General features: G+C 59.5%; 1 protein-coding gene across 4 annotated transcripts in view; it reads right to left on the reverse strand.

The window, feature by feature from the left end:
* The window catches only part of FAM65C (family with sequence similarity 65 member C), a 73424-nt gene that overhangs the window by 2607 nt on the left and 43012 nt on the right, over nt 1–27805 (reverse strand). For 2 of the 4 annotated variants that reach the window (XM_018058023.1, XM_018058026.1), the window contains exons 2-20: nt 25101–25219; nt 17416–17562; nt 15796–15874; nt 13360–13383; nt 13007–13060; nt 12164–12313; nt 11943–12006; nt 11550–11593; nt 11243–11368; nt 11004–11149; nt 9360–9489; nt 7390–7962; nt 5996–6126; nt 5054–5177; nt 4427–4562; nt 3676–3837; nt 2872–3033; nt 2178–2380; nt 984–1067 (exon numbers count right to left, since the gene is read on the reverse strand). In XM_018058023.1, the coding sequence (XP_017913512.1) occupies nt 984–1067; nt 2178–2380; nt 2872–3033; nt 3676–3837; nt 4427–4562; nt 5054–5177; nt 5996–6126; nt 7390–7962; nt 9360–9489; nt 11004–11149; nt 11243–11368; nt 11550–11593; nt 11943–12006; nt 12164–12313; nt 13007–13060; nt 13360–13383; nt 15796–15874; nt 17416–17562; nt 25101–25210 (2649 nt within the window). In that variant the 5' untranslated portion in view covers nt 25211–25219. Of the gene's footprint in view, nt 1–983; nt 1068–2177; nt 2381–2871; nt 3034–3131; nt 3838–4426; nt 4563–5053; nt 5178–5995; nt 6127–7389; nt 7963–9359; nt 9490–11003; nt 11150–11242; nt 11369–11549; nt 11594–11942; nt 12007–12163; nt 12314–13006; nt 13061–13359; nt 13384–15795; nt 15875–17415; nt 17563–25100; nt 25220–27805 lie in introns of those variants that run through there. The other 2 variants (XM_018058024.1, XM_018058027.1) reach the window with 2 other exon arrangements.

Raw genomic sequence — 27805 nt, forward strand, 5'->3', positions numbered from 1 at the left:
GAGAAGCCCACGCTTATCACAAAGAGAGAAAGCCCGGGCACAGCCACAGAGACCCAGGGCAACCAAACATGTTATTGTTTTTAATTCATATTTTCTGGCCCTGGGATAACACTGAGCACTGTCTAGCGTAAGGAAGTAATTCAGAACTCCATATAAAATTTAAAAGCTTTATGCACAGAGAGGGATAACTTTGGGGGAATTCCCTGGTGGATCAGTGGTCAGGGCTCCACACTTCCACTTCAGGGGACACTGGTTTGAATCCTGGTTGGGGAACTAAAATCCCACTTGCCTCAAGGTGTGGCCAAAAACACTTTTGCGTTTCTGCATTTTACACTTTTTTCCGTTTATTTTTGGCTGCGTTGGGTCTTCACTGCTGCACAGGCCTTTCACTTGTGATGAGCCGGGGCCGCTCTGGCTGTGGTGCCGGGCCTCTCGCTGCAGTGACTTGTTGCAGAGTCTGGGCTCTGGAGCACGTGGGCTCGCTGGTGGGGGTCCAGGGCTCTAGAGCACAGCCTCAATAGTTGCGGCGCACAGAATTGCTTGCTCTGAGGTATGTGGGATCTTCCCGAACCAGGGATCGAACCCCATGTCTCCTGCATTAGCAGGTGGATTCTTTGCTCCTGAGCCACCAGAGAAGCTCTACACTGTTTTTCTACAATGAGCTTATCGCGCTTTTAGGAAATCTTAAATTGAGGCTATTAAACCATATAATCCAAGAGCACAGAAGTGAGCCTCTTGGGGCCACCTGCTTGCTCGCAGAGCCAGAGCAGACGCACCCCAGGCCACTGCTGAGGGGCCTCCACCCGCGGAGCTGCTGGCGGAGCTGACGGCCATTTCTGTACAGCCACCTCTTTCCGGTGCTTTTCCACTGCAGTGATTTTTTTTTTTTTTGGTCCCAGTGGAATCATTTCGAAATGCACTAACTTCAGTGTTAATCACAACCAGGCTTCTCTCCATCACCAGCAAGGGCAGGTTAGACTCACCCGGAGATGTCTTAGCGCCACGCACGCAGCTTGCTGGAGCTGTGCATCATTTTCGGTCAGGGCGTTGGTGTAGAAGAGCAAAGCCTAGGAGATAATGTAGCTGTGAAGGGGGGCTGGTGAGAGCATAACCCGTGGCGCTGCCCACCGCCCGCCTTCCAGGGTGCTCACAGCCTGCGCACCCCGCGTGGAGTTGGAGGCTGTGGTACTCAGTTCATCTGCAAGCACTGGTCTCAGGCCTTCCCTGGGGGTCCAGGGGCTACAACTCCACTCCCAGTGCGGGGGAGCCTGGGTTCCATCCCGCGTCGGGACTGGATGCCACAGACCACAGCTAAGACCAGTGCGGCCAAATACATATTTTTTTGAAAACTCATCTAGTGTTTACAAAATGCATTCTGAAACTACCATCTAGGGAAAACGCTACATCAGAGAGACCCGCTGTCCACGGGGGACAGCAGAACTGAACACAGAGGGAGCTTGGGTGAGGGAGCTTGGGTGAGGCCGCCGGCAGGAAGAGCATCTCTTCATCACCCTTTCCGGTCACAGCTCTGGCCCCGCCCCATCGGTCACATGACCGAGGCCATGTCCATCCAGCTGGAAAATAAAGCTGGTGCCTCCTTTGCAATATTGCTTTAGGGGCTCACAGGAAGCAGGCGGGGGCAGGGAGGGGGCGTGGGGGATGTGCCTGGCACTTGGGTGCGCCCGAGACTGTGGTAAGTGTTGCCCAGTATTGATTGCCCTTCTCCGACCCCAGTGGGCTGGTCCCCTGAATCTAGAATAGTCCCAGGGCCAGGAACCTAAAAGGCGGAGGGGTCCCGTCTCTTGGTTTTTCAAGTAAACCAAACACAACGAACCAGCCAGCCACACGTGTTAGTCGAAAGTAAATGAGGGTGACTGTCAGAATTCTGAAAAAGGAACGTTCATGCAGGTGACGTCTCAGCGACCGACTAGGTAACATGGCTGTAGAAACACTGGGCTGGGTGAGCTGGCACGCGTAGGGCGTGCAGTCATGACGGCTTGGCAACCCGGCCCTGACCCCAGGGCTGGGGCCGCCCGTGGTGAGGATGGCCACGCGCAAGACCGTGGTCATGTCGGGAGCATCTCGCGAGTGCAGCACCCCCATCAGTGTTTCTCCGAGACGAAGCCCGCCTGCCCCCAGCTCACATGCCCACAGAGGCCACTGCCTGCCACACTCACCTTTTCCCGAAAGCTCTTGTTTCTGGCCGCGTCAGCCAGGCGGGCGCTGGCTGCTCTGCACGCCCGGGGGGGTCCATCCAGCTGGAGCAGCGCCCAGGCCCTCAGTGTCTGTGGCAGGGGCTGGAGCTGGCCCAGCCGCTTCCCCTGCAGCTTCCTGACTGTCCTGGCCTGGGCCCTGCACTGCAGCTCCTCCGCCAGCGTTACTGGAAGAGACAAGAAGGGGGCGGCTGGGGTGCCCTCTGACTGCAGCCGGTCCGGGCAGCTGCAGGCTGAACATCAGCTATGGAGGAGCAAATCCCAGGATGCATCCTTGTGCTCACAGAGGCCCTCCCCAAACCGGTCCCGCAGGGGCCTCCTGGAATCTCCAGGAAGGCATTCTAGCTAGGGGTCAAATATACCCTGAAGATGAATCAACGCCAGCCCCTACTTCAGGGACTCGGGCCAGCCCAGCATGCCCTCCTGTCCACTTCTGACCTCTGCTCTGTGCTTCCTACAACCTCCTGCCCTTGGAGCTCATTTCCACGTGGGCTGAACAGGGAATGTAATTAAATCAGGTTCTCAAAAGAACAGCTGGAGGGGAAAGGCATTCTGAAAAACTGGCTTCGCAGAGCCGAGACAGAGGGCTCCGTGATGGGCCGTCCCCCGTCGTTACCGTGTTGCCTGTAGGGTGCCGGCCCGCCGCCCCAGCCCCTACCTTCCTTGGTGAGCTGGGCGAAGTGCTTCTCCAGGTCGGAGACGCTCTGCCTCCGAAGGTAGCTGTGAAACTGGAACCAGGTGACGGTCTGTTCCTCGGGGAGCCCGGCTCCAGGCAGCAGCCCGCCGCAGCTGACCACCTGCTCCAGGAGCCTGCGACAGGCTGGCGACACAGAGAGGGCGAGGGGGAAGACGGGGGTCTCGACCCCTGGGCGACGCCCCAGGAGCCCTGCCGGGTCAGTCTGGAGGCTCCGTGACGGCCCGTGGATGGGATCTCTGGAGCACCCCCCATTCCCACGAGGGACACACTCCAGCTGGGACCCCTCAGTCTGAATCCCAGAGGCAGGGCAGGTGGTTAGAACTGCTTAAGGTCCAGAGCCACTGCCTGGAGTATGCCTGCCACCCTTCAGTGGTCAACACAAAGATGCTACAGCTCCACATTCCGGGGAAAAGTCCAGCCAAGACTCATGATGCTGCTGTCGAGCAGATAGGGGCCTGCCTACCTTCCCCGGGGGCCCTTCTCTAAGGTTCTGGTGGAAGCTATGCAATCAACCGGTCCCCAGAAGCTGCACCAGCCCATGGACACAGGCCGCTCCCGGGGTTCACTGCTTCCCCCCTCCCCGCCCTGGAAGAGCAGGTGCTATGTGGTCAAGTGAGCGATGCCTCCCTTTGATGCCATGCGGGCATCTGCAGGGGAGGCGGGCACAGAAGGGGCAGAAGGGAGGCCTGCGGTGGTGATGCTCCAGGCCCTGGGGGCTCCACACAGCGTTTCCCGGGGGGCGTGGGGAGGCGTGGGGAGGGCTACCTATCTCTAGCTGTCCCGGGTATTTCCCCCTGACTCTGTGCAGGAACGTCTTCTTGAGCTGGTCCAGCAGCGCTGTCCCCGGGCAGGACAGGGTGGTACCGGGTCCCGTGCAGCCCCTCCAGAGCTTCAGGCAGCCCCTCCTCCGCGTGGCCTGTGGGAGGACTGAAAGGCTGGGCTCAGAAAGCCATCCGGCGTCAGGGGAAGAGTGAGCAATGAGAGGCCTGGGGGATCCCTGCCCCTGGGACCCAAGGGCTTGGGGAGGGGGTCACGGCCTGGCCCCACGTGCAGGCGTCACCTGCAGAGACGAGCAGCCTCATCCGGTAACCGCCCGCCAGCCCCACGACACCCCCGGGACTGTGCTGCTCCCAGTCTCCCCTGACGGACAAGGGCAGGTCCCATGTGGGTGGGGTCCCAGCCCCTGTTGGGCAGCAAGCCGTGTGTGCCTTGAATGTGTGCTGGGGATTCCTTCACTGACACCTACCCGGGGGCCTCCCCATTATACAGATGGGGAAGCTGAGGCTCAGAGCAGCGACTTGTTTGTCCAGGGTCACCCGGCTGACCGAAGCTAGCTGGCCTCCCTTCCCACCCCCATGGTGTGGATCTGGTTCCAGGCCAGCCACTCCCCCACTTCACGTCCCTTGGGTGCCGTTGACTGTAGAGTGTCAGGAAGGGAGAGGAGCCCCCCACCCTGCCACGGGCTTTCATCCTTATCACTTCCTGCCATTCACACAGCCGGATGGCAAGTACTTACTCTCCTCAATGGACATCGCTTTGCTGACCTTCTCAGATTCAAGCACAGAAAGTGTCTCTAGAACCTGCTTCTGCTGCGCAGCTTCTTCCAGAAGGCACTCCTGGACCATCCTCGACAGATTAGGGGAGCCCAGTTTCTGGGAAGCAGCCCACAGTGCACCAGGTTAGCCCAGAACATGCCCTCTGAGGTCAGCTACTATGCCCATGACCCCCACCTGCCCCTTCCCTGTCCCTCCTATCCCCACAGTAGCACTGTCATCTGGGGATTCCTCCTCGCCAGAGCAGCTGAGAGGACAGGATGCAGGCTGGAGCTGCCAGGAGCCTGCCAGAGCGTGAAGCCAACCAGCGCAGGCAAGCAGAGCCGAGAGAGGGTGAGACCCAATCGTGATGTTGTTTGCAACCCTGGATCCAGCTGGACCTGAAGCCCACCTCTGGGCCTTTCAAGTCTGTGAACCAAATCATTTCCTTCTGAACCAGTTTGGATTGGAGCTCCAGCATCGGCCACCTAAAGAGTCACCACCACTGCCTCCGGTGTATGGCCTGGGCTGCCTGAGGACCACAGGACTATTTGCCCCTCCCACCTTGAATCTTCCACCCCACCCCACTCCACCCCCAGGTCCTCGCCCACCTGCAGCAGCGCTTTGCAGACCTGGAGGTGAACCGTGAGCAGCACGTCCAGCTCTGGGGCACCAACTGTGAGCTCCCTGGACGATGCTCTCAGCGATGGTGGTGGAGGTGGACTCTTGTCCTTTCTGAGTGGAAGTGAGAACTGGGTGACTGGTCCGTTAGCATTCAGCTGCCTCCAAGGACAGAGGAAACCCTCCCTCCCTGGAGAGCTCTGATCAGGGGGACCGACTCCAGGTCCCAGGGAGATGAAGTTAAACTGGGGAGAAAACTAAGAAACAGAGACGCGGCAAATGGGAGCAACAACTCACACAGAGCAGGGGCTGGGAAGGCCGCCCCCCGCCCGCCCACTTCCCAGCGTGTGCAATTGGCAGCAGAAGCCTGAGGTTCAAACGAATCCCTAGCTCTGGGACTCTGGATAAGTCTGCCTCCTGGAGCCTCAGTTTACTCGTCCAGAAAGTGGGGGCAGGAACCCCAAGCTTGGGCCACGGGGGGTTGAGTAAGACACCAGCACGCCCGGCCCCGTGTCTGCTCATGACGGGCTGAGCCCGAGCCCCGAGGGGGTGGACGTGGCACCGCCCCCCAGTGGGGTCCCAAGAGGTGGGGAGAAATGTAACCCATTCCTGTACTTCCGTGCTGCTGAGCTGTGGGTGCTCGCCGTGCTCGTGGGGGCGGGGCTGCGAGATCGCTCCGCAGAGGTCTGGGTTCCACTGCGCGAGCCGGTGCCATTTTATAAGATTTAAAAGGAAAGCCCACTGCTCAGAGTGAAAGCTCAAGGCCAGCTGAGGTGTCCTTGTCTGCTCCGTTGGTCTCATGCCAGCAGGGCCAGGACCGTAATAAAACAGACGCAGAGTGGGTCCGTGGGAGATGCCGACGGGGTGAGGGGCCGGCAGGCCGCTGGGCCCGAGGCTGGACTCCCGGTCAGCACTGGGAGGGGCTAACTCACCGCAGGCCCTGGGAGCCCCCAGAAAGGGCCAGCTCGTGGGGGGCGATGTGGGCGTTGAGGAAGGAGAAGCTTTCCAGGATGCACTCCACTAGGCTCTCAGTGGACGCGTGCTCCCGGCGAGCTCTGCGGGGCTGCGGGCGGATGGACGGACCAATGGCCAGGCCCCACGGGTGCCCGGGCCAGGGGGTACATCCCCAGGGCCCTCCCCAAGGGGCCCTGCCACCCAGGGTGTGGGGCCTGAGGCAGACCGTTAACGTTTCCAAGAAAAAACAGAAACCTCGACTTTGTGGGGAGCCGCCCAGTTTTCAACTATGGACAACTAATTGTAAATTACTATGTAAAGACGGCGTGGGTCAGGCCGACAACCCAGGCCAAAGGCCGCCAGGTGAGCCTCTGGATTCCAGGTGTCTCCTCTCCCAGGGAAGCGTGGAAGGGGAGGAGTTTGGAGGCAGCCCCTGCCTGCGGGATGGGAAGGGTCAAGTCATCAAAGCCTCCCAGGGGCCGCTCCCCTGTGGCTGAGTCCCACAGAGTACATGGGGTTGACTCAGACCCCACGAGTCAGAACTGGGCTCCTGAAGGTTGATCCCAGGGAGAAAATCTTGAGCAGCAAGACAAGAATAAGCCTACTTGCAGATATTTCCTTGCTTGATGGGGAAAAAATGTATGCACGTGTATATATGCACAAGTGCACACGCGCACACGGCCCCCATTATTCACAGTAATTACGGCGCATAAACTCACTGTGACCCCTGGGATTTGAAACTGAACCAGTCTTTGCTCCCACAGGAAATGCAGAGGCCATGAGCCTTGGGTCAACGCTTTTTATCCGCCCATCAATACAGAACCTTGTTTTATGCGTCTGTGTGTGTGTGTGTGTGTGTGTGCGTGTGCTCGCTCGTCTTTGACTCTGTAACCCCAAGGGCTGTGGCCTGCCAGATTCCTCTGTCCATGGAGTTTTCCAGGCAAGAATACTGGTGTGGGCTGCCATTTCCTTCTCCAGGGAATCTTCCTGACCCAGGGATGGAACCCACGTCTCTTGTGTCTCCTGGCAGGCAGATTCTTTCCCACTGTGCCACCTGGGATGCCTGTGTCTGCTTCAAGGCACCTCATTTCATATAGACATATCACTGACTCATCAACACTAAACTCAAGGCCAAGGCTGAACAAGGCTTATCCAACACACAGATTTCCTCCACAAGGTGCATCAGGAACACTGGCCAGCATCTCAGCCCAGCCCTTGGGGACTGTTTCAAACAGCAAAGTCACCAAACCCAAGTACTGTGTGGGCCAAAAGTTCATTTCAGTTTTTCCCTAACATGCCAGGCTCCCTGTCCCACTGCCAGTCACGGCACCATCAACAAGCAGGGCGTGCCCCCCGCAGAGAGTGCACATACCTTCAGCCGCTCCCTGAAGGCGAGGATCTGGTACTCCAGCTCCCGGAGCTGCGGTGGGGCAGGGTCCACGGACCTCAGTAAGTCCAGCACCTCCTGCAGAGGCCTCTCGAGGGACAGCCCAGGCCCACCCTCCGTGTCCTCGGGGTCTCCTTCGTTGGGGCCTCCCTGGCTCCCCGGGAGCGCTTCGTTGTGGAAGGGGGAGCCCCGTGACAGGTCGGGGGTTCCCACCCCCAGGTCTCTCCAGCCCGGCTGCTCCACAAACGAGCCCTCTGCCAGGTGCAGCATGTCCGGCAGGAGGCCCAGGGGTGGGGGTTCCTCTTGGGCCTCCTCTTCAATGGAGGTGTTGGGGCCCATGGCCGAGGGCAGGAAGCCCACATCCGAGGTGGATGCTGACGTGCTGGTCTCCGTGTCTCGGGGGTCCTCGGAGCTAAAAGAGTCCATCTCGGGCAGTTCCTGACTGCGGCTCCGCAGGCCGGGGCCCCGAAGGTCGCCGTCAGACAGGCAGCTGAGGACGGAGGGGGCCCTTGGCCTGTCCAGCAGCAAGGCCTGCTGTGCCCGCGGCTGCACAACAGACTGGAGACAGACAGACAGGCCGGCCTCAGCAGCTGCCCCGGGGATCAGAGTGAGACCCCCAAGGGCGGCCCTCAGACGTCTGCTCTGTGTACCCACAGCCGCGGGATGACGGGGATCCACCAAGGTGCCTGGCACCTGGAAGCGCTGGTGAGAGCCTGGCACCTCTCCTGTCCCACTCACTCACTCCTTTCCAGCCCCAGCCCAAGTCAGCTCGCAGTGAACCTTCACCACACCTCGCTGAGGGTGGTGCTCTTCTGCCCTTGGAGAAGCGAGGTGCGCGCAAGGAAGGATGGACGTGCGGGCATTTTAATGACCCCCTCTGCTGTGCCCTCCCCCTCATCACCCAGACCAATGGCTGACATTCCTACAGCACCGCCTGTTATTGCCAGGCATTCCAGTAAGCACTCCTCATTTACAAAGTCATTTATTCAACCCTCACAAAGCCCCATCGGGACAGGGCTGTTGGTTTCATTCCTCCGATACAGAAATGGAAGTCCAGAGGGGCTGAGTGACTTGCTCGAGGTCACACAGCAGATGAAACGCAGAGATAGATAGAATTTGGAGCCCAGGCCGTCTGGCTTCAGAGTCCAGGCTCCTGACCATAGATGACTCTATAATCAAAGTACGCTGGGACCATCCCACCCGGACAACCAAGTTTCCTCTAAATGCACAAGCTGCCTGGCTCATCTTAAGCTGCCTTCCCCACCTAAGGTCCAGAGGAGGGCGGCAGGGTGGTCCTGCTCCGCACGCCTGGACCCTCCCTGGGGCATCCACACACACAGGGTGATGTGTGTACCAGCTTATTTACTGCCCGCTTGTTGGTAACAGCAAAAACTGAACCTCAGTATCTTGTTAAGTAACGTGCGGTTTTTAGCCAAATACGCAGCACCAACATGACAGAGAAGGTCTCCAGGGCGTCACCAGGGCAAGGGCTGCTGAGGGACGCAGGCTAGAGAGGCTGCATCTGCTCCCAGATAGCCTAGAGCCTCTCTGGAGGACCACAGAGGAAGGTGACTAGGGGCACTAAGGAGGGGACCCAGGCCCCTGGAGGTCACAGGAAAGAGGTATCTCACTGCACACAAAGTCAAGCTATTACCTACTGGAAACACGTTCCAAAGTGCAAAACAAACGAGGCCAAGGCCGTGGCCAGGGTGGTAGAACCATCTGGAGAACCCCACACCAGTCAAGGCCAGAACCAAGTCCAGAGGCCACAGAACAGAGGGCAGGCAGTGAAAAAGAAAAGGTTCCCCGAAACACCCCAAACAAGGGAGGCTGAGCCCAAAGTTTGCTGCAGCTGGAGGTGCACTGCTGACCACGTGCTGACCCCTGGGGAGTCATCCCCCAACCCCCAAGCCTTAGCCTGCCCACCACATCCCTGCCCAGGGAGGCTCACTCACCAGGTAGTATCTCTCCCGGAAGCTGGGGGTGTTTGGGGGTGTCCAGTTGTATAAGGAGCCCTTTCTGCTCCCTATGGAGAACTTGCCCGGGGGGCTGGGCGACACCAGGAAGCTCTCGGTATCAAATGGGCTGGAGGAGAGCAGAGGCCAGGGTGTCATCGATGGCCAGAGGCCATCGGATGACAGACAGGACCAGGGGACTTGAGACAGAGGCTCGGTGTGGGAGCGGGGGAGGGGGACAGGCACAGTGGAGGGACTCCAGGTCCCCACTCTGAAGCCTCCTGGAAACATCTCAGATATCCACTGCCCCGAGGGTCCTTAGCCAGAGGAGCCGATGAATGACCCCTCTTTGGAGGCCCTTTGAGAAGCTCAGCAGAGCAGCCGCGGACACTCAGAGCTGCTATCTTCCGCATAAACCACGTCACCGCCCCCCGCAGGTTCCTCTAGGGTCAAGGGGCTCCCATCACAGTCCCGGGGGGAGCTGCAGACCACGGGGGAAGCACAGGAAGCGACGCTCCAGCCAGGCCCTTGCCTGTCCTTGGAGCTGCCAGGGCTGCGTCAGCCCTCCCTGCCTCATGGACACCAGCTTGCCTGTCTGCACGCTGGCCCCCCTCACAGCGTCTAAAGCCCAGCCCAGCCATGAGGGCCCACAGCCCAGGGACCCGTGGATGCCTGTCCTGCCTGCCCAGGGCAGCTATGGGCCAGCGGGACGCCCAGGTCCTTGGACCTTCCTGACCTGGGGTTGCAGGGCACTGCAGGGCCACCCCCTGCCCTGACTGCTTGAATGGTGTGCTCACCCCCACTAGACAAATGCAGGCACCGAAGCAGGGGTGTCACTCCTCCAAGTCCACCCAGTTCACCCCCAGGGAGAAAGGACAGACTGGCCCCAACTGGTCAGAATGGGCCCCCGAGTAGAGGAAGGGTGTGTCTGCCCCTTTGCTCCTGCAGCACCTACCTGCCCTGGGGAATCAGGAGAAGGGAATTTCCTCGAAACACAAGGTTTCATTTGGGGATTAAAAAAAAAAGGATCTCTGCTAACAAAACCCAAAACCTGTGGAAACCATCAGGATGGGATGTTCAGTGGAAAGCCCCACACTAGGCAGGGGTGCTTCCCATGAGCGTCCCCCATCCGGGGCGGTGGCCAGGTGGACCGCAGGGTGACCGCTCAGCCCTGTGCCTGGTGGGCGCCGGGGTCAGCCGGTAAGGAGATGGTGGGTGTAGGAGGGCGGAGGTGGGCTTCTCCTGGGAACCCAGCCCAGGAGGCTGCCATAAAGGGTCCTGGGAGCCCCAGTCTTTAATAGCCACTAATTCAAAAGTGAAAAAAAGAAGAAAATTTAAACTCGGGGCAGGCCATGGCATGGACAGGGCTGCAGAAAGAGGTCTGGGCCCCTGCCTGTCGCAGGGGGGGACGGGGGCGGGGGGGGCAGCCTGAGGGCGGGGCCGCCCGGGGCGGATGCTGGGGTGAGGTCAGGCCACCAGGGGGAGCCGGAGAGGTCTCTCCGCGGTCCTGGGGGGGGCGGGTTTGGGGCCGACCCCCTCTCCCTAAGCCCCTCCCCCCACCCCACCCCACCCCACCCCACTCCACCCCCGCCCACCCCCCACCCCTCCAGGAGGGGCATCGGGGAAGCGGCCGCCCGCACTCACTTCCACAGCACCTCCAGCTGCAGCTTGATGGTGCCCAGCTCTGTGATGTCCACCACGATGACCTGCGGCCGGGTGGTGAAGAAGTCGGTGATGTCGCAGGTCACCGCGCCCACCGCCAGCGAGCTCAGGCCGCGCAGCTCTGTCACCTGGGGGAGGGCAGAGTGGTGGGTGTGGGCACCGCGCCCGCGGCTCCCCGCCCGCGTCCGGCCCGGCCCGCCCCCGCCCCCGGCCCCACCCACCTTGATCTCGAAGTTCTCGTGTAGGGTGGGGATGAAGGCCTTCTCCTCCTCGTCCCAGGTCTGGCTGTCGTCCGACTCGATGCGGCCCCGCAGCTTCCAGCGCTGGCGGCCCAGACGCAGGAGCACCTGTGCGCCAGGCCCGAGAAAGGAGCGGTCAGCCGCGCCCCCTTGCCACCCCCTGGGGGCCCTCCCTGCCAACTGCGGGGGGGCGGGTACAGGAACTCAGCGGAGACCCTGGTTCCCAGAAATCCCACTTCCAAAGGCCTGGCAGGGAGCCCTGAGGACGGATCCCAGAGGGCAGGCGTACCTCGTACTGGTCTCCAGGACAAAGACGTGCGTAGCCCACCAAGCCTGGAACACAGAGACCGGCTCATCTCTCCGCTGTCCACTGTCCCTACCCCGTGGGTCACAGGCCCTCAAGCAGGGAGGCCCCCACCACACTGGGGGTCATCAGCTTTGGGGGCGGGCGGGCAGTGAGCTAAGCCATCACGATGACAAGGGGCAGACCTGGGCCCTCACTTTCAACTCAGAGAACAGGCGGGACTTGCCCGAGGTCACAAATCACAGGAGTGGAAACCCGGGCTGAGCCTGGAACCCTGGGATTCTGACCATCACCCCCCACCCTCAGCACAAGCCCCAGGTCCCAGAGAAGGCCTGAGGCTCTACCCAGACTGCCCCCACCCCACCCCAGCCCTGTCACCTTTCATCTTGACGTGGAACTCGCCCAGGTGAACCTCCAGGGCCCCCTCAATGAGCCACATGTCCTGCAAAGCCCCACAGAAGGCAGCTCACCGCCTGCCCTGGGATGGACCACGGGGCACGCACGGACCCTGCCAGACAGAGACCCCCCCACCCCCGGGGCCAGACAGAGAGGCTGCCTCAGGGCCCAGGGAGCCCCCAAACCGGCCCTCTGCCGCCCACCTCGGCGCACTCCTGCAGGCTGCGGCCCAGCTCCTGCAGGCTCTCTCGGGAGGCGCGGCTGGGCGGGCACCGGGAGAAGGCTCGCTGCATGTTGGAGGCGCCGTCGCGCAAGCGGCACTGGATACTATAGCCCTCGTAGAGCTCGTCCACCTGCGGGGCACACCCATCCGGGAACCGTCTCCCACACCAGCCCCTCAGGAGGCCACACCCCCCGTCGTGCTGGCCCCGCCCCGGGTCGTGCTGGCCCCGCCCCGGGTCGTGCTGGCCCCGCCCCGGGTCGTGCTGGCCCCGCCCCGGGTCGTGCTGGCCCCGCCCCGGGTCGTGCTGGCCCCGCCCCGGGTCGTGCTGGCCCCGCCCCTGGCGAACGTGCGCCCTCGCGGGCAGGGACCGCATCTGTCCCTTCCGCTCCACAAACCCAGCACCTGGCAGCGGCTGGCGCACAGCTCAGGCACGATAAAAACTAGTGAACTGGATGGGTAGATCCGGTTTTCAGCGATCAGACAGGGAAGGTGCGTGTGTGATGTTCCGTCCACCCGCGGGGCTCCGAGGGAGCAGAGCGAGTTCATGGAGGGGTTTGCCCACATAAAGCTTGAGGGACTTGCTTTGTGACCTTGAGCCCGATGTGTCCCTCTCCGAGCCTCTACAGCCCCATCCGTACAACCGGGTGGTTGGACTCATCGCTTGGTCCTAACCCCACCCCCTGATCCCCACCTCTGGGCTCAGCCCCCACGGTCTCTGCACCCCCTTGGCTTTCTGCAGCCACCTGGCACCCAGAGCGCCTTCCTCCACTGACGCCACAGAGGTCCCCCTCAAACCGAGAGGCGCCCCCGAAACCAGGCTGACCTTGCTGATGTGAAACTCCATCTTCCGAATGTGCCTCTCCACTGAGCGCGTTTGCTTCTCCCAGAAGAAGAGAAGGTGCTTTAAAAGGGGCCTGGGCCACCCCCCACCCCAAGCCCACGCCACCCTCCTGCAGGTCCTTCAAGCTGGGCTCGAAGTCAGGCCAGCCCCTCACCATCCCTGAGGAAGGCTCATCGCCGAGCCTGTTTCCCCATCTGTCAAGTGGGGAGGAAATCCAAGTATTCCTCCCATAGGATGGCGGGGGGATGAAAGGCCCACGAAGACGTTATTCCCATCCAGCCAGGCCCAGCCGCGGCCCGCCTTGCTTACCCTATGCGGACAGAAGTTTCCCTCACCTTGTCCAGGTCATAATAGAAAGCCTGTTGGGGGGAGAGGTGTCAGGGCTCCGGCGTGCCTCCAAGACCCGTGAGCCTCCATCCCAGGGGCGCCTGAGCTCAGAGGACAAAAAGCCAGCGGCCGCTCCATCCTCCAAGGCCTGCAGCTGCAGTCAGCAAGCTGCGGTCCAGGCCGGGCAGGAAGAATGAGCGAATGCATGGGCTTTGGGGGAGGCAGCTGAAGGCCTGACTCCTATGTGCCAGCTGTGTGTCCCAGGCAAGCTTCTCTACCTCTCTGAGCTTCCATCTCCTTTTGAAAGAGGAGACGCCATCGCGCCTACCCCACAGCGTTGTTATGAAAAGGACGGTGCCAACTCAATGAGAGGGGAGCCGCTGCGGTTTGATTATTTAAGGGGCGACTTCAGCCATGACGAGAGAATAGGAAGAGGCAGCCGGCCGCAGCCGGCAGCAGCCAGGAGCTCAGATGGAAGGGAACTGGGCCATCCCCTCCAGGGGCCACGGTGCAGCCGTGAAAAGAATCTATTGTCAGGGCGAGGGAGTCTCTGTGCAGAGGCCCAGAGAGTAAATAGCACAGCTTGTGCCTGCCACACGGTTCCTGCCTCTGGAGTGTGAAAAGCAGCCACAAACAGTGTGCCCACGATGGGTGTGCCTGTGATCACGAAAAATTTATTTCCAAAACAGGCCCTGCTTTGCCCGCGTGGGTTAGGGTCACTGTATCTGAGCCTGGATGAATTTCCACAAAGTTGGCAACCACCAACGAAAAGAAGTGAGACAGGGGAGAGTATGCAAGTTGTGACTTCACTTTGTAAGGTGACCCTTACAGACCCCTCTATATATGCACAGTCTGCGTACTTGCAGTAAGGTGACGAGGTAGGAAAATATGGAAAGATAAATACTAGATGAGCCTCAAGGGTTAAACAGGATGGGACAGAGAAGATCGGGGAGGGGGGTCGGTCAAGGAAGAGGGAAAAGATGGTTAACCATCCCTCAAAGGGACGTCTGCTTTCCTAGGTATGTATCTATGTGACATCGTATGTGTGGGATTATGAGATGAAAACCCTATGTAAGAAATTAAGAAATGGGGAAGTTCCCAAGGCTTTGGAAAGAATAGTAACTGTACAGCAATTTCTCAGAGACTAGGAACCTGGCCCCACGTGCTTCATCCCTCTGGGTGGCCCCTTCACGGCCTCAGTGTACCCACCTATGAAATGGGAGCAGCTAAAACACAACCTCTACACAAGCCTCGCCTTCCTTAGAGTTACTTCTAGAGGGGAGAGACAGAGACAGCTGAACAGCCGCAGCCGTGGGAGAGGGAGGTGTGACAAGTGCTCAGAAGGCTGGGACCCGCGGTGGGGTCTTGGCACCACTTCCTTCGGCCTCTGCGCTGACCCACCCACCCCCCAAGACAAGGCGTCACAGAGCCCGCCCGCCTTCCCTTCCCCCAGTGGCTGGGCCCCTGGTCAGGTGGGGGGCCCTGCCTCTCCCACTCTGCTGATCCTCAAGGTCTTCTCTGCTGGGGCCAGGATACAGAGGTGGGGGACACAATTTGATAGAGTCATCCCCCTCCCCACCACCACATTTGCAGTCCCTCGGTCAAGCTGGCGGCCTGTTCTGTGCTTCGGTGCCTTGCAGGAGTGACGCTAGAATGAGCTAGAGAAAGCCACAGGCAGCAAGGCCTCCTGGTCTCTGCTTGCAGAAGTCTACTCCTGTCGAGGACAGAGGGGTTTCCTGTCCTTAGTAGCAGCCAGATAGAGAGGAGGGGGCCAAGAGGGACTCCCCAGGACTGGAAAGAACCCAAGTGCTGGAGAGACACAGGCCCCCCGCGGGGGTGGGGGGGGGGTGCGTCCTGGAAATGCCAGCAGATAAATGACAAGACAGCCAGGTTCATTTCCAATGAACGATGGATAAAGTTTCTTTTTTAGTGTAACTATGTCCTGAAGATGGCAGGGGACATACTTACACTGAAAAATGATTTGTTATTTATCTGAAAATCAAATCTAACTGGGCATCGTATTTTTTTTGTTTGTTTTTGGTATTGGGCTTTTCTGGAGTTTTGTTTTTTGTTTTGGATCCAAGTGAGGCTCATTCAAAGAGTTGACTCATTGGAAAAGACTTTGATGCTGGGAGGGACTGGGGGCAGGAGGAGAAGGGGACGACAGAGGATGAGATGGCTGGATGGCATCACTAACTCGATGGACACGAGTCTGAGTGAACTCCGGGAGCTGGTGATGGACAGGGAGGCCTGGCGTGCTACGATTCATGGGATCGCAAAGAGTCGGACACGACTGAGCGACAGAACTGAACTGAGGCTCATTCATTAAAAATGAAGTCTACTCTGTCGGCCTCTGCGTTCCCCAGACCGAGGTTCACACCCACGCGGCAGGCAAGGGGGTGCACCCCGGCGCTCGGCTGGGAAGGGCTAGGGAGGGGTCTCACCAGCCTGGAATTCCTGCGGGTGTCCTTGTGGCGTCCTGTCAGGTAATCCAGCTCAGCCTGCTGGGCGCACAGATGCTCCCTGCGGGGAGGGCGAGGGAGAGGAGTTTGGGAAGGAGAAGAGGAAGGAACGAAATGGGTGGGGGCGCGGTGCTCCTCGGAGGAGGCAGCCACGGCCGGCCTGGGGAGAAGCGGCATGCTCAGCGGGTTCAAGGGTCAGAGGGCAGAGCCAACCCCGCGGAAAGTCCGGCCCCCGCCTGCTCCGCCTCTGCATCCCATACACGGTGTGCCTGGCACTGTGCCGAGCGGGAATTCCCCAAACAGGCCTGCCAACAGGAGGGAGCTGTTATTATACCCATTTTAGAGATGCGCAAACTGACTCAGAAGCCACCTAGTACAGGGTCCACAAGGCAGGGAAGAGTCTGAACCCAGGTCTGAAAACAGGCAATGGCTTCCAGAGGCCAATATCCTCCCCCCAGCCATGGGAGCGGTGGGGGGCAGGGGGACACGCCTTCCTCACAGACAAAGGCTGGCTGTCCTGCTGTCTGGATGGCCGGGACCAGAAAGGGTCTTAGCGAACCCCTATTTTGGAAAACAGATAAAGCCGTGGGCCCGACGGGACTTTTCACATTGTGTTTTGCAGCCAAAGAGACTCTTGAGAGTCCCTTGGACTGCAAGGAGACCAAACCAGCCCATCCTAAAGGAAATCACCCCTGAATATTCATTGGAAGGACTGATGCTGAGGCTGAAGTTCCAATACTTTGGCCACCTGATGCGAAGAACTGACTCATTTGAAAAGACTCTGAGGATGGGAAAGATTGAAGGCGGGAGGAAAAGGGGTCGTCAGAGATGCAATAGTTGGATGGCATCACCAACTAAATGGACATGAGTTTGAGTAAACTCCGGGAGGTGGTGATGGACAGGGAGGCCTGGCATGCTGCAGTCCCTGGGGTCGCAAAGAGTCAGACACGACTGAGCGGCTGAACTGAACTGAACTCTGCGGCTGGCACTTGATAAGCCTCCAGTAAAAATATGGGGAGTGAGTGACTGACTCCTCTGTCCCCGCCTCTGCTCAGTCAGTCAGTGGTTCTCTTCTTTACTCAAGCCCAGCCGCCCTGACCCTGACTTCTGGCTCCTCTGCAAGCTCCTGCCGCAGGGCCTTTGCACATGCTTTCCCTCTGTCCGGGATGGTTGTCGCCCCAGAGGCCAGCATCATGGGTCCTTCTCAGAAACGGCCAGGACATCCTCAGGGAGGCCTCCGGACCACCCTGTGTGACAGGCCCTTCAGGTGCTGCCTCTCCATCACCTCCGCTGTCACTGCCCTCAGGGTGTGTGGAAGTTACGTGCTGACCACATTACTCCTTTATGGCCATCGCCCCCTGCCCGCCGTGGGTGTTCTCCATGGGAACAGGGCGCCCCTGCCGTTATTCCCTCATCCCGGTACCCAAGGAAGGGGCCGAGCACGTGGCTGCACCTGGAACGTGCTTGTTGACTAAACAGATAACCAGGAGCTCGATCTGTGGCCACGCACAGACAAGACCCACCCCCGATGCCCAGGCAGAGGCAGAGAGGAGCGAGCGGACGAGGCCAAAGGGTGCGACAGGCAGCCCGCTGCCTCCTTACTTGAGCCCCCTCTTCAGCGCTTCGAAGATCTTCTTCACTTGCTGGGGCTTGGGGTCCAAGCAGACGCACCCCTTCCGCAGCGTGCCGTATGTCTTGGAGGATTTTGCAGGCACCCGAGACCTCACTGAGTTCCTGTGGATGGACTTTCTGTGAGAAGGATGGGCGGATCAGGGCAGGGGTCTGGGCACAGCCCTTCTCGGGGACAGGCCCTTCGGGAACGGTGGCCAGAGCCCCAGGCAGTCAGGAGACCTCACTGAGTCCTGCCCCCAAGCTGCGTGGTCTCAAGAAGCTGGTCAAGACTCCCTGGGACTTAGCTTCCTCATCTGCAAAATGAGCGCTTGAATTTGAAGATGAAAAGAACAGTAACACTAACCTGATATGAGAAATTAGCTTAGAGTGAGCAATACAATCAAGCGGCCCGAAGGCCAGCGCTGTCTGTCTGTCTGCGCTCTTCAGCAAGCTCTGTGCAGGTGAAGCAACATGAAGACCAACCGTAGTCCAGTGGCGTTCCCAGGCTGGGCACCTGTTGGCTTTGGCGGCCCAGCATCCATCCCCCTCCCTCTGTTAACAGCGCTTCAGTTTGCCTCTGGGGCGTCTCCCCAGCCCTGCTCTTTATTCATGTAGTTTGGCGAGAGGTAGACTGACAAATCGCCGCACGCATGGACATGCACGTGTGGACACACACGCTTGGACACGCGCGCACATACATCCATGGGCATTCTGAGGCAAGCCGCTGTCCCCAGCCTGGATTAGTCAACACACCCCTCCTCCCTGAAAGAGAACTTCTCCCCCTTCCTTGGCTTTCTCAGTGCACTGAGCAGCAAGCTCCAGCCCTGTGCACTGGGACCCACTCAGGGGACCGCTGAGCAACAAGAGCAGGGACAGGCCGCCCCTGGAGCAGACCATCCACCAGCTCCACGCACTCATGAGAAGGAGGGAGGATAACTGGTCTTATCTAAGACCCTATATCTTGGGAGGTTTCTTTGTCAAAGCAACTTCACTAATGCATTACCTGAGCCTCAGTTTTTTTCATCTGTAAAATGGGAAATACAGCAGAACCTGAATCAGAGGGTAATGCTAAGAATTCTCCCAGGTACCAAATCAAAGGTTTGGCAGGGTGGGGTCAGTTAGTAGGTCCTTAATAAATGTCCATTACTGTTAAAGTAATGGTATCCTATCTGTATCCTTCTCTGTAACACAGCCTGGAAGACAGTAGGGGTTCAGTAAATACTGAACTAAGCTAAACAAGGGAAATGCCACATGTCAAGGGCGATCCTGGGGCCCTTGACTGGACCTAGAAGAAAGAGCAGGAACAAAGGTAACCCACCCCCCAAGAAGGGTGTTCCAGGTGAGCGGACAGACCGAGCAAGGGTAGACAGGAGCCGGTGGAGTCGTGTGTGATGGGGGCAGTGGACCTGCAGGGCAAGGCTTGACTGAAGCAGAGGCGGGAAGATGCTGGGAGGTGCTGGACACAGAGCCCTGCCTGCCTTGGGGACCCCGGGACAGGTGTGGGGAGGAGAGCGTCAGGTCCTAGCAAAGTTCCAGCTTCAAAGACCTTAACGGTGGCAACTGAGCTTTCCACAGAGCAGAGAAAACGAAGCCCTGGCCACAGCTCCTAGGCCGCTGGATCCACAGACACCACCCCCCGTCGACCCAGGGAGCCGAGTGATAGGACGCGGCAGAAGGGTACACGCTGAGCACCGCTGTTGCCCAGCGCTTGCTAAAGGCTTTGTATAAATATCGACTTGTACAACCATCCTAAGAGGCAGGTATTAAGCCCTGCCAGACAGGGAAACTGAGGCTCAGGTGAGTGACTTGCCCCAGACCACGTCCCCCCAGAGGTGGGACCTCAACCATGTGCGCACAGGCCCTCAGCCTGGGATCTGAGGATCTCAGGACTCCTTCAGGTTTCTGGAACCACGTGGAGGATTTGTGAGACTGCGATTTTCCCCCAGCCACCGCTCCACCCTGAAGGCTCTGCTCTGATAGGTCTGGGTGGAGCCTAGGGATCTGCGTTTCTAACGTGTTCCCAGGTGCTGCCCGGCATGCTGGTCTGCCATCGGAGGACCCCTTTCTCAGGAGCTCTCCCTTTCTGCTTCGCTCGGAGCCGTCCTCTTGATGGAAACCCAGCTCCAGTTCTCCCTGGACACCCTTCCCCATCTGCTGCCTTTTCAGGGTTTCACGTCAAGGGCACAGGCTCATTCATTCATTCGAACACTCACAGAGTGGGGCTTTCTCTGAGCCAGGCACCTCGATGGGAGCCAAGGGGCCAGAGGCCTAATCTTGGAGGCTCAAGGTCCGCAGGGAATGGGGTGGGGGCCTGGGGTCTGGAGCGCAGGCCACTGGGCCACTGAAGAGCCCTGGTCCCCGCGAGGGCTGGCAGGGCGCTAGGCTGCCTGTCCAATCTAGTCAGGATGCTGCCGGCTCCATGGACGGCCACGGAGACCTGCGGTGGGCTCAGGAGCGCTGTCCTGCCCTCCTGCCGGCGGGGACCAAGCCCCAAGCCCCGTGCTTCCCCAGAATGGATGCCGCACCACCAACCAGTGTGCCTGAGATACAGATCCAGCCTTGCCCAGGCACGCTGAGAACTCCGTCCCAAGGATGCTATGGGAAAGAAGGGTCTGGAACCCCGCCCTGGAAACCTCGGGGCCTCGCCAAGCTAGAAATTCATATCATCTCTTGGGACACAGCTCCTGGTCAGCTGCCCATGTCCAAATCCTAACCCCAGAGATCACGGGTACTTAATCCGCTGGAGCCTCAGTTTTCCCATCTGTGAAAGAGGGATAATGAGAGGGCACATCCCACAGAGTTGTCATGGGTTAGTCATTCACTCAGGAAATATTTACTGAGCTCCTGTTATGCACCAGATGCCATTCCAGGAGCCGGGACTAGGACAGTGACCGAAACAGTGACAAAACCTCCACCCTGTGAGCTGCCTGCCATGCCAGCGGGGGGAGGTCATGGGAGGCAGTAGCAAGCACAGACTCTGGAGCCGGGGATACCATCTGGCTCCCCCAGGCTTAAGCTCTGTGACCTTGGGGAAATTACTGGGTGTCCCTGTGCATCAGTTTTCTCATCTGTAAAATGAGGACCAGAGGAAGGGTTGCTGTGAGAGCTAATCAATGTAAAGAGATTCAAGCAGTTTCCACGAAAGAGTAAGTGCTGTATACATGCTGAAGTTAACAAGGTGACTTTTTAAAGTACACGTTTATTATATCAGACAGCAACTATTTGTTGTTGTTGTTTGGTTGCTAGGTCGTGTCTTAGCACGACTTAGCCCAACGGACTCTTTTGCCTCCAGGCTCCTCTTTCCGTGGGATTCCCCAGGCAAGAACACTGGAGTGGGTTGCCATTTCCTTCTCCAGGGGGTCTTTCCCACCCAGGGATGGAACCTGCGTCCTCTGCTTTGGCAGGGGGTTCTTTATCATTGAGCCACATGGAAAGCCCACAACAACTACACTCCAATTCAGAAGTTACCATCAGATAGTGCCTAGAGCCCAGAAAAAACAAAGGCTGGATAATGAATTTCAACAGGGTGACCAGGGAAGGCTCCTCCATTCAGGCCGTGCTTGACCAGGTAACGTGCATGGAGCCCTGGCATAAAGCCTGTCACATCAGTAGCACTCACCCCTGCACCTGCTGTGGCTGTTATTCACATACTGTATGTCAAGTGACACTTTGCACAGCCCAGGAAGGGGCTCTGTGCCTCGCTCTCCCACCCTCCCGGATGCCCGTCACCCTGCCCCGTCACCCACCTCTTAGCACACAGCCTCCGCAAAGTTGCCATCTCCAGGCTGGCAGGGACATGCAGGATTGTAGCCTCGAGAGAAGCAGGTTTCAGACAGACTAGGGCCCCGGCCGGAGAACGCAATGACAACCCACTCCAGTACTCTTGCCTGGAGAATCCCAGGGCCAGAGGAGCCTGTTGGGCTGCCGTCTGTGGGGTCGCACAAAGTCGACACGACTGACGCGACTTAGCAGCAGCAGCAGGGCCCCAGGCAGGTGGGCAGGCAGGCAGGTGCGGTGGGCATGCCGCTAGGAGGTGGGGCTGCAGGAGCCCTGCTCACCTGCCAGCTCCCGGGGGCCCACGGTCCCCGGCGGGTGCGCACCCTGGCCGGCCCCGCTTCCATCTACCTGGAGGCTTCCCTGCCCTCAGTCTGCAGCTGTGCCTGAAAGCTCGGGATCCCGGGGAAGCTCTGTGCCCAGTGGCCACTCCAGGGTCAGCAATGCAGCCTCCGGATGGTGAAATCAGGTTGCACGTCTGGCCCAGTGTCACAACCGCCAGGGCAGGGAGCACCCTCCAGGGGCGGATGTTACACTAGCCCTGGGAGGACTCAGTAAATATTAAACACCCCCGGCATGCCAGACAAGCTTCCAGATGGGCAGATGCGACCTACTGGACCCATCCCTCACGGGAGGCCGCCGGCCGGTCTGTCTGCCCGGGGTCGTTGAGAAACATCGGCGGCCCCGGGTGCATGACTGCCGCAGGTGCGGGATCCGGAGGGGGGTGGGGCCGGCGATGGGGCAATAAATTATAGTATCGACCTGACATGTTTCCGGTGAAGACTCAGAGCTCGCTGCAAGCTCACCTTTCCTCCCGCGTCGGTGGTGCTCAGTGCCCGGTATGAGGACAGACACACACACGACACCCGCCACGGTCGGGTCTGCTCTGGGTGCTCCCTGGGTGCTAGCCCGTGTCTCCTGACATCTCTGAGCTCTAGCCCCCATCTATCCTATCTCTAGTCTCCTCTCCTTGGAAATCAAGGGCTGATGCTTAGTTTTCACACTGACATTTCCCAGGCATGTCAGCGGAGGAATTCCCAAGGTCAAAGGGACATCGCAGCAGATCCTGGCTGGGGAGGGTCCCTGCCCAACAGCCTGGGGGAGGGGAGACCTGGCTGAGGAACGGCAGGAAGGGGTTAAGAGCGGCCCTGCCTGTCAATCAGGGCAGAAAGGGGACAGTATCAAGACCTGGCCTTCTTCACCTCCCCACCTCAGTATATATGCCTTATTTTATAATATATTATTATGTATCAATATTTATTACACATGGCCTAGTTATATTAATAATAGTCCTTCACACCTTAGTGGAAAAATTCCAGATTACTTCCTAAGTAAATTCTTTGATTATGCAATTAAAAAAAAAATGTCCAGAGTCAAAGGGTGCCAGGGCAGGAATGTGGGCTGGGGACACCTAAGTGGAGCCTGGCTCTCCTGTTGTCCTGTCTAAGGTTATTTTTGCCTGACATGCCCCCAGTGCCAAGTGCTTTGGCGAGCGGCTCTGTTTCAGCCTGGTTGGATTACCTGGGCCATTAAGCCAGAAGGTGAGGCCTGAAACCCAATCCGGACCCAGAGCCAAGGGTCCAGACCCCTGGGTGCAGGACAGGGACAGGAAGTTAAAGATAGACCTGCTGCTTCCTGCTGTTGCAGGCAGCATCTCCCCCACCCCGGGCGAGGGGATTGCAGAGGGCGAGACCCAATGGTTGCCACTCAACCCCAGACCCCATCCAGGGCACATCTCCTCTGGAACTCCCTGTGGGTTTGAGAGGGGCTGGACGAGGACCCCCAGGAGGGGCCTGGGACATTTACAGCCACCGAGGCCATCTCTCTCAAACTGGGATACAGGCTCTGCAGGCATCTGGTCCAGACAGCCTTGCCAATGACCACTGAGCTCTAGGGTCAACAGGTCAGATCTACTCAGTTCTCTTTCTGTCCAGGAGAGGCCAGCAAGAGCCCGGGGACCCCCCTTGGCGCACTCTTTGTGCAGAGCTCCCAGTGGGGCCTGAAGGGACATTTGCCGTATATACAGGGAGTCTGGGGGCGCCCAGAAGCCTCGCAGGAGGAGAGCTGCCAGCAGGACGAGGGACAGAATCAGTGATGAGGCAGGGCAAGAGAAAGCACAGGATCCTCGGTCAAAACTTGCTAAGGATTTGGGGGTCATGGCAGCAGAGTGTGGACTGTGAGTGTGGGCAGCCGGCCTGGCCGCAGGGTCCACAGACCCCTCCCTGCCGCAGAGCCCAGGGACAGAGCCCCCTTAGTTCTTCTGTAGAAGTCGGAGGAAGGCACCCTCTTGGAGGCCCAGCCGCATACTCGGCTCCACGCGCGCTCAGCTGGGGTGGGTCCCACGGGCGGGAGGCCCCCGGGGACATGCACAGCTGTCCTTGGCAGCCCTGTATAGACCCGATGGGGTGGGGGCCTGGTGAAGCCCAGGAAGGGGCAGCTCAGACATGACTGGGTGCAGAAACTCTCTGCAGCATTTATGGAGCGCCCACTGTGTGCCGTCCTCATCGTCCTTAGCCCCTCTCTGCAGCATTTATGGAGTGCCTACTGTATGCCTTCCTCATAGGGGCACCCACATGGTCCCTCCTCAGAGGCTTAGCATCAGGGGTGCTGGTGCTAACTCCCTCTGAGGCTTTGGCCAAATTTCTCCCCATCTTGGGGCCTCAGTTTCCTCTGCGCCAGCCCGTTCGTAGCTCCTCTCATGCTGTGCATGTCCCAGGAACCCCCACAGGGTCCCCTCCCTTCCTGAGCACTGTCTCCCAGGCCAGCCACATGCCCACTTCCTGCCCCTCAAAGCTCATGCCCACCCCAGGGCCTTTGCGCCATTCTCCTGCTGCATGGAAGGCCTCCCCACCCCCACGCCCTCTCTGCAGTGCTCGACTCCTCTCCCCTCCAGCCTTCACTGAACTGGGTCCCTCCTCCCTGTAGCCCCCGCTGCCCGCTTGCCTGCCCTGCTCTAACTCCATGACACCTGCCTCCAGAGACGCCAGCGCGGGCTCACGGCGCAGCAGGCGGCCAGGCCTGGGGGACAGGACTGGACTCAGTGGGACGGGAGTCCCTGGAGGGTCTCGGGAGGTGAGCTCGAGTGGCTGACGGGATCACCAGCCCACCAGGCCCTGCGCCCTGCTCAGCTGCCATCATAGCCGCTCGGCCGGCCGGCTGGCAGGCCCCTCAGGATGCCAGGGCCGGCAGGGCCGTGGCCCCAGGAGCGGGAACGCACCTTGCTCCCAGGCACTCCCTGAGGTTGGAGGAGACATCACGGAGCCGTCGTGAACCCGATTCTCGGGGTGAGTGCCGACCAGGCCTGTCTCTGCAGAGGTCACTCCACCTCCCTGGAAACCTCCCACAAGCCCCTACTGTGTGCCAGCGTGCCCCAGCAGTCACCACGCATCGCCTCCCTGTACCCACATGGCAAGCCTGCGAGGGAAGGACACTGGGCCTCCCCACTGGGCACATGAGGAAGCCAGGCTCAGGGAGGTGAGGTCACTTGCCACAGGTCACAGGTGGCCCTACTTCCTGCTCTGTGAACCAGGAAGGACATTCTATGCCAACCCCGCCTCCAGGAGACTAAGTTCCGACTCTGAATCTGTCTTGCTGGGTGGCCTTGGGTGAGTGGCTCTGCCTCTCTGAGCCTCAGTTTTCTGATCTGCCAAGTGGGCCTAATAAACTCAGGCAGATGACATCTGTTTGGATCCTAAGCAAATTAGAGGTCTCTCCCAGCACTGTCTCACGTGCACGGGTGTGCACACACACACACTCTCACACACACACTGCCCTGGGCTGCAGGGCTGGCACGAGTGAGAGCCTCAGGGCCACCGGCAGCAGAGAAGAACGCCCTCACCACCCTCCTCCCCAGTCCTTGGCCTTCAGACAAGCCTCCCCCGCGCGCCGTGGGCAGAACTTACGCGATCCTCCGGCTCTGGGCGCTGCTGAAGCCTGCGAAGGAGGCGCTCCGGCCCATGACCCCCACAGTCCCCGCGTCCCCGGAGGACAGGAACCGCACCCTCACCGACATGGTGGTCACCTGCAGGGAAAGGGCTGGACAGTCAGCCTCACAGTGGCACCTGGCGAATGCTGACCGCAGGCCGACCACCCTCCACCAGGACGCCCAAGGGACCGGCGGGGCGGGGCAGGGGCGGGGGGGGGCAGCCATGCTGTGCCCAGCTCACAGATGAGAACACTGAGGCTCGGTGAGGTTGCGAGAGCAAGAGCAAGATGGGAACCTGGTCTCTCTCTGCACTCTGCGCTTGGGTTCTCAGCGCCTGTGCGGCTCTGAGTCCTTGTGCAGGGGGGTCCAGCAGGTCCTGAGCCAGCTCTTCTCACCGCCCCTCTGCCAGGAATCCTGACCCCCTCCACAAACTCCCACAGAACATCTCCGGTGAGCCAGACACCGAGCAAGCCGGGCCAAGCCCTCACCCTCTGGGGTTCCCGGTCTAGCCAGAGGCTAATGAGCTACCGGGGACAGGAGGGTGTCCCTAGCGGAGTGATGCGGGTACCGGACCCACCCATGGAAAAGGCGACCAAGAACTGAGAAGGCAAGGCTGAGGAGGGAAGAAGGATAAACGGAGGGGGGGAGGGCATCTGAGGCAGGGGAACAGCATGGGCAAAGGCCTGGAGGCACAGAGGACCAGGTGTAACACAGGGACGGGCAGTTCAGCGGGCGGGGGTGTGGCCTCAGCCGAGGCTGCAGAGGCCAGCAGAGCACAGGCCATGGGGGCCTCAGCGGCCCCAGGGAGGGCTCTAGCCTTGCAGTTGGCTGAGGGTAACTGGGAGCCATGTGAGGTTTTGACCAGGAGGTGACGAAGCCCAGTTCACAGGATGCCGGGCTGTTGGCATTGGAGGCTCCCAGCAGCCCCCAGTCCACTGTCTCGTCTCTGACCCAGCAGCAGCGAGGCCGGCCTAGAACACTGACTGTCTTTTCCTTTCTCCAAACCATCTTAAGACTGGAAAAATATGCCACTACATTCCTTGGGAATAACGCCAATTGTCTTCCAGTACAATCGGAAAGTTCTCCTGCATATCTAACCTAAATCTCTGCTGCTACAGTTTCATACCTCACTCCTCGGCCAGGGTGGGGTCAGTGCTAGAATTCCAGGGACCCCACTGGCCTGCAGGGGGATCTGCCCCACCGCGTCAGCTCCTTCCTGCTCCCCCTCAGTGAGGCCCCTGCTTCCCACAGCCGCCCGACCCAGAGGCTGAGTCCAGACTCCACGCCTCTGCCCACCCTGGGGCCTCTGGCTGGAGCAACATTCTCCTTGGGGCCACACCTGTCCAGTGTCTGGTCCTGCACTTTGTCTGTAGCCTCTGACATAGGCGCCAGAGCCCTCACTCTGAACCCCCTTGAAGATCAGTGTAGCCCCACAAGCTTCCTCCTCCTCCAACACCCCTCACACCCCTCAGCCCCACACCTGCTGTGTGTAGGGGAGCGCTGGAAACCAAAAAGCCAGACCTGGGCTCAAATCCCAGCTGCAGCTGGGCCACTCCCTGGCTCTGGGCCTCAGTGATCACATCTGTAAAATGGGAATTCAGAAAAGGATCAAGGAGACAACGGTCTGAACAGCACATAATGTGAAGTAGAAGCCGGAAAGAGCTGGTTGTCGTGCGGCGGTCGGCTGACCGAGACCCCAGCCTGGAGACCCTGATGCTGGAGCAGGTGAGCCAAGGAACAACCCCTGGCCGTGATGGGGGAAGCAGCGACGGTTTGCTGAGCACCCACTGCATGGCGAGCCCCAGTGCCAGGGGCTGTCCCACTCTATAGACCCGTGACCCGCAGCCAGGTGTACGGACGGGGAGGTGGATGCAATCTGGCGGCAGCGGCAATGTTTATTGAGTGCTCATAAGTGCACGAAGTGCCTAAGTGAATTATCTTATTAGCTCCACACAGCCCTCTTGGCGTAGGAGCTACCTAGCTCAGTAGATGAGGAAACTGAGGCTCAGAGAGACAAGGGAGCCCAGGGACCCAGCTAGGAAGCGACAGAGCCAGGCTGAGGACCCAAGAGTTCTCAGACACGGACGCAGATGCCAACACCTCTCAGGTATGCAGTCAGGCATCCCCCACTCTGGGGGCTCACCCCAGCCCCATGGGGGGACCCCCAGGATCCCCACAGTCCCTACCTGGACTGCACTGCTGCCAGCCTGGACCAGCTCGCAAGAGTCGAAGGTTAAATTGTCAGGAATGTTGATAGCTTGAAATCAGCTGCAATAGAATTAAGTGCAGCGTGGAACTGGGCAAGTGCTACAAATTAGGTTTTGAGGGTTTTTTTTCCCCTGCCGGTTGTTAAACTTTTATCTGCACGCCACTGCCCCCACCCATATCAGCGCAGGCTCTGGGTGGCACTGGAACCTCCTCAAACTGCCAAACACCCCCTCCCTCCACCCCAGCCAAGCTGGGTGCGGGAACAGGAGGGAACAGGCAGGGGGACCCCCAAGGTCAGCGGCTGGGGCGTGCCCGCCCTGAGGGTTGGGACCTGAACGCCTTCCCACCACCCTTCCCCTCTGTCCCCCCTCACCCCTCCCTCCGTGCCCTTCTGGAGCCTTCCTCCAGCCTCCCTCTAGTCCTCCACTTCAGGATAAAAGAGAAAGACAATTGCTCAATCGCTCAACAGTTTCT

The sequence above is a fragment of the Capra hircus genome, chromosome 13, assembly GCF_001704415.2.
Source record: "Capra hircus breed San Clemente chromosome 13, ASM170441v1, whole genome shotgun sequence".
Taxonomy (NCBI): Eukaryota; Metazoa; Chordata; class Mammalia; order Artiodactyla; family Bovidae; genus Capra; species Capra hircus.